Below are 6000 nucleotides of genomic sequence, written 5' to 3'. Positions count from 1 at the left end.
AAGAAAGAAAGAAAGAAAGAAAGAAAGAAAGAAAGAAAGAAAGAAAGAAAGAAAGAAAGAAGAAAGAAAGAGAAAAAGAAAGGAAAGAAAGAAAGGAAAGAAAGAAAGAAGAAAAAAGAAAGAAAGAAAGAAAAAGGAAGAGAGAAAGAAAAAAAATTATGTCAGCCCAGCTGCAGCCATTTGAAGTCTTGCCTGGTGCTGAAGGGTCTGTTTCCAAGTTCACTGGTGTGGCCTCAGTTCTCCTTACCATGTGGGCCTCTCCATGACCTACTTGACTCTCTTCAGAACATGGCAGCTGGCTCACCCCAGAGCAAGTGATCCAAGAGAACAGATGAGAAGGAAGCCCCTAGGTCTTTTATGATCTAGTCTTAGAAGTCACATACTGCTACTCCTTCTCTATTCTGTTAGAAACAAGTCTTCAAGCCCAGCTCACACTAAAGGGCAGGGAAATTAGGCTCTACCTTTGGAAGGGATTTTTGGTTATATTTTAAGACTAACCCAAGACTACATTTGGGTAAATATCTACCTCCCTTACTAGACAAGGGTACCTTGAGAACAGGACCCATGTTTCTCTTGTTCACTGTTGTGTCCCTGGCACCGTCCAGAATGCCTGGCAAAGTACAAGCATTGAGGAAATAGTTAAAAGAATGAATTAAATTATAAAAGAATGAAACTTTGTATTTCAATCCCAGTGCTAGGGAACTCTGGACAAATTCTCTAACATTAGTCACTGGTTTTGGAGAATGGGGTTAATTCTAGCTACCTCTCAAGCTGTTAAAAGAATTAAACAATACAGCCTATATAAAGCACCTAGCAACATCTGGCACAGAAGGGGCTCATTAAATGTTACTTCTCATCTTCTTTGCTTCGATTACATATGCAATCCACCCCAGGCCACACAGATTCTACTTCTCACATCCCTCCATCCCACCTAGTCTGTGACTCCCTTTCAATTGCTATGTCTCTCCTTCTTGCTCACTCCTTTCTACTGCCCTTCTGATAATTCCTGATGCCTCTGGTCTCTGTCTCATGTGATCCATCCCACGCACTGCAACCATGTGAGTTATCTTCAAGCCCTCCACGTTTCAAAACGTTTTTGTCCAAACTCCCCCCACAACCAGAGCCCAGTGGAACTGCACAACTTAATTTTCCACTACCCTCCTATATATATTCTCTACAGGAAGACTACTTACTGCCCCCAAATGTGTGGCTCTCACTCTGTGCTTCCCAACCACTGTTCTTCTGCTCATGCCATTCTTTTCTTCTTTGAGCTCCTACTATAAACTCCATTTATCTTATTGCATTTATGATTATTCATGCGTTCCAGGAACTAGAATGTGTGTGCTATTTCTGTTACTAAATTGGAAGCATATCGAAGGCTGGGACTATGTCACTCATTCTTACACCCTCTATTGTTGTTCCTCTGCCCTGCACTAGGAAAGTGTATAATAAACTTTTGTTGAATTGAATTTGAATTCCAGGTGGCTTTTATTTCCTTATTTGTGCTGACTTAATGATACATTCCAGCCCAGGTACCAGAATGAGATAGAGCAACATGCTCTGCCCATACCGACGATGAGAGATTTGACTTCTAGCCACATATAACTACATTCTTTTCATGTCTACATAAACTAAATGATCCACAAATAGCAAATCTTTAGTAGAGCAATTGCAGGATATAATATGGGTTACATTTTCCTTTAATTCTGGCTCTAATGCAAGTATCTTCACCTTAATATTTATACGACCTCTGTGCTCATTTGTAATGCTCTGTAGCATTTTCACTATTGCTAGTAGCAAGAATATGATAAATATATTTGAAGATAGAAAATTCTTAAATGATTCTGGGTTATGTCAGTAATATGCAGTGGTAAGTAAGATTGGGGGAAATTGTCAAACGAATGAATAGACAAGACCGGCAATGTAAGAAATTTTGTCTTTAGATTGCTCTGGTAATGCTTCAAAAGTAGATGATGTTTTCATATTTTCAATGAAAAAATGTCTGCTAAACACACACACACACACACCTAGGGAAATTCTTGCTTTTGAGTCATGAATAGATACCTTTTGGAAATACACAGTAAAATTTCAGGCTGAGACTGACACAAACATGAAAACTATTTATTCAGTGTCTCCTTACTATATTACCAGTGGTGTTCAAACATTTTGACCTCACAAAATTATTTTCATTCTGGTAGAGCAGAGGTACTATATTTCCCTGGCTCCCCCCCCCCCATTATCTATAAGGGGTCATGACGGCTTGAATTCTGTAAATATATGTAACTCTCTTCAGATGGGCAGTGACCAAAAACTAATTCTTGTGTATAAACGTTGGTAACATACTCTTCATCTTCCCAGTCCATTAACCCTGAATTTATAGAAACTTAGTGAACAATCCCTCCTTTATATTAGTATTTATAAGCCTTGGGGTTACTTAAGAAGGTTCTACCAGGATAATAGGGACTTTCATCTTTGGTCAAATGTTAAAGCAGCTTCAGGGCGAATAGGAGTATGTAACATTAAAAACTTTGAGATCTATCTAAAAGCTTTATTTTACAAATAAAGAAACTGAGGGTCAGGAGATGGAAGGACCTCATGGACTCTGCACCTCATGGCAAGAAACTTGTGACCCCTTGGCATTTGCCCACCCACCCAGTGACTAGTCTGGTCCTGGGTGTATCAAACTTGTCAGCACTGGCACACGGGGCCAGACAATGCTTTGTACTTGGGGTATAACAGATGTCCTGTGCATCTGGGACCTCTAGTCTCTAGATGCTAGTTGTACCTCTTCCTCTTGGTCATGACAACAACAACAACAAAACGCCTCTAGGCTTTGCCACCTGTCCCCCCAGGGGGTAAAATCATCCCCTGCCCGTAACAGCTGGTCTATCCTAAGCCATCTTACTGTCAGAATCAACTATTCTCTTTTATGTTTTCTGGGAAAATACCTTAAGACATGAATGCATCATATTGAATATTAGAACTCTGCCTGATTTCCATGAGAAACCACAGTCTTTCCAAGAAAAGGGACTTCACGGCTTACTTCACACATTCAGATACAATAAGAACACAATCTGATGCAGGGTGGCCAAACCCAACTAATCTTTAGCCTAAGAGAAGCTCAGAAAGGGACAAAACACAGATTGACAGTTTTGATTCATGTTTAATGAAAAAGAAGTTACATGAATAGAAATGGACATAAAACAAAGAGATCAGTTTGGGGAAATAAGGTGATAGGTGGAACAGGGGAAAAATCATTTTATTCCTGAATTTATTCATATATTCCTATTCGTTATTACTGATCCAAAATATCTCCTGAAACCCAAAACAAAGTCAGAGTTATAGCTTTACTGATGTTTTCATGGGAATTCACAAAAGTCATATCCAAACAATCCTTTTCCATGCCCCCCCATGCCCCCAGAACACACACAAGCAAAGGCAGAGATGTTTACTGGTTGGTAACGTGGCGTAAAAGAAATGCAGCCTTATCAGCTTTTTATTACAAAGCAAGTTAGCACTGGTAGATGTGCTTTTGGCACAAACATGCTTTCTGCTAATATTTTCATGAGAAAGCTTTTATGATGCACAACCATTTATTCTTAGTACAATCAATCATTGAGGGATTAAACCTAACTCTGGTGAATATAAATAGGTGTGCAGACGTTGCTGACTTCAGGTTCGAGCACAGTTGAAATAGTCAAGACGTGAAATTTAAAAATACACAGATATGAAACTGCAGCGAGCATCTTACTGGTTTGTTTCATGGCTCAATTCTGTTCAGGATTCTTAGCCGAGTCAGTCAATATTCTATTTTTTTGTTTGTTTGTTTTCGTTTTCTACCCTGATGTACAGGATGATCACATCTTCCTAAAGAAGAAAAAAAAATCTTTGGAAATGAATTATTGATCTCTGAAAACATAACAGGTTTGCTTTGATCATCTTATTTCAAATAAAATATCCCTTCTCTCAAACTCGATCTGGCAAGCGTTAAATTCATTATAGACGTTTGCCACGTGGGTAATAAAAAGGAACAATGAAACTTTACACACTATCCCTTTAAAATAAAAATCTTTTGGCCAGCACACAGCCGTCACCAACCTTCTACGCTCACATTGACTCGTTCAAAGTTAGGACGAGCCCTGTCTCTTCTGATACTGAATTCTAAGTTTTTCCAGCTGCTCGACACATTGGGACTGAGCCAACTTCAACGTCCGGTTCTCCTCCATCAGCTCCTCGAATTCCCGGGCCAGCTGAGCAGCATCCACCTTCTCCCTTTCTGCCTGATCCAGCTTGGCGATGAGCTCCTTTCTGAAAATTCAGGGGGCAGTTGAGGAAAAGAGCACAAAATTTAATGCAAGCAAATTAAAGGAGGCAGTAACAGCATAATGGAAGCAGAATGTTTCCTTCTGCTTTTCTGAACTTCACCATTTCTACTGGCTTCCAATGCCTTACTTTTAGCTTTTCCTGCTTCGCGAGTTTTAGCCACTTTATTATTTTTTTAATTTTATTTTATTATGTTAGTCACCATACATTACATCATTAGTTTTTGATGTAGTGTTCCACGATTCATTGTTTGTGTATAACACCTTGTGTTCCATTCAATTTAATAACCATCACCAGGCTAACTCATCCCCCACCCCCCTCCCCTCTAGAACCCTCAGTTTGTTTCTCAGAGTCCATAGTCTCTCATGGTTCATCTCCCCCTCCGATTTCCCCCCTTCATTTTTTCCTTCCTGCTATCTTCTTTTTTTTTTTTTTTGATATATAATGTATTATTTGTTTCAGAGGCACAGGTCTATGATTCATCAGTCTTACACGATTCACAGTGCTCACCATGACACATACCCTCCCCAACGTCTATCACCCAGCCACCCCATCCCTCTCACTCCCCACCACTCCAGCAACCCTTCTAGCACCCCTACCAGACACATCCAAAATACTAAATATAGACCAAAAAAGCTCAATAAGTCCTTCGACAGTCAAAAAAAAAAGTGATTTTTTTTTTTTTAAAGAGTACAACAAATTGTAAAAGTTATAATTAGTTTAGGGGGGAAAAAAAACAGTAAGTCAGTTTATAATTTAAGATGGGATCTATTGTCCTATGGGTAGAACTATAGTTTGTCCTTTACCTTGTCTTTGTCTTCCAAATTCAATTACTGTCTTCCTTTGTTTTCTACTTCAGGGCTTAACAAAACTTTATTAGGCTTCTTTGAACTAAAGAATCCAACTCCTTCCTGCAAATATTATTTCCCATGTCCTTCCTTACTGCTTATGTATATCTTGCAGCCCTATTTAACAAAACAATATATCTACATTTCATGCTGACCGACTCTAGAATTTAGGAGGTAGGCTAAGGTTATTGGAGGGAACTTGTAGTGATAAGGTCTTAAACAAATTCAGTTCTCAGTAATTACATGTAAATAATTCATTGATATAAATACACATAATAAGGAGCTAAAGATTCCCAGTCCACGTTTAGATTTACTAAACATGACAACCCAAAACAGATCCGCTCCCCTTATGTGAGTCAGTTAATCCTAAACTAGATCTAACCAAATTCTTTGCCTATAAGCGTGTGTCAGACTTCTTTCTCTGTAGGCAAAAGCATAAGAAACTTGGAAGACCGCTTTAACCAAGTGATCAACCTTGACATCACCAGTAAGGAGATAAATAGATATGGCCGGCACCAAGGACACATCCTTTTTCTGGTATTCCTTGCCAAAAATGCATACACTAGACAACCTCAAATTGAGGGAAATTCTACAAAATTGCTAGCCTGTACTCTTCAAATTGCTAGCTTGAACCATTCCATATTTAAGGAAACTAAAGAAAAATGACAACTAAGTGCAATGCGCAATTCCAGACTGGAAAAAAATTGCTGTGAAGGACATTGTTCAGAAATTGATGCAATTTAAATGTGGATTGTGAAATAATAGTCCTGCATCAATGCTAAAATTCTTTTCTTTTTTGACGTAGTGTTCCATGATTCATTGTTTGCAT

At 38.8% G+C, this 6000-nt stretch overlaps 1 protein-coding gene across 9 annotated transcripts in view; it reads right to left on the bottom strand.

The window, feature by feature from the left end:
• Positions 1-3143: 3143 nt before the first annotated feature.
• Positions 3144-6000, bottom strand: part of MAP3K7CL (MAP3K7 C-terminal like) — a 91335-nt gene continuing 88478 nt past the window's right edge. For 8 of the 9 annotated variants that reach the window (XM_035017566.1, XM_035017567.1, XM_035017564.1 and 5 more), the window contains one exon: positions 3144-4308. In XM_035017566.1, the coding sequence (XP_034873457.1) occupies positions 4128-4308 (181 nt within the window). In that variant the 3' untranslated portion in view covers positions 3144-4127. The remainder of the gene's footprint in view (positions 4309-6000) is intronic. The other variant, XM_035017563.1, reaches the window with a different exon arrangement.

Source organism: Mirounga leonina, unplaced genomic scaffold, assembly GCF_011800145.1.
Source record: "Mirounga leonina isolate KUSES-001 unplaced genomic scaffold, KU_Mleo_1.0 Mir_172, whole genome shotgun sequence".
In the NCBI taxonomy this organism is placed as follows: domain Eukaryota; kingdom Metazoa; phylum Chordata; class Mammalia; order Carnivora; family Phocidae; genus Mirounga; species Mirounga leonina.
The sequence above is the reverse complement of the archived record's forward strand: the minus strand, read 5'-3'. Positions and strand labels throughout refer to the sequence as shown.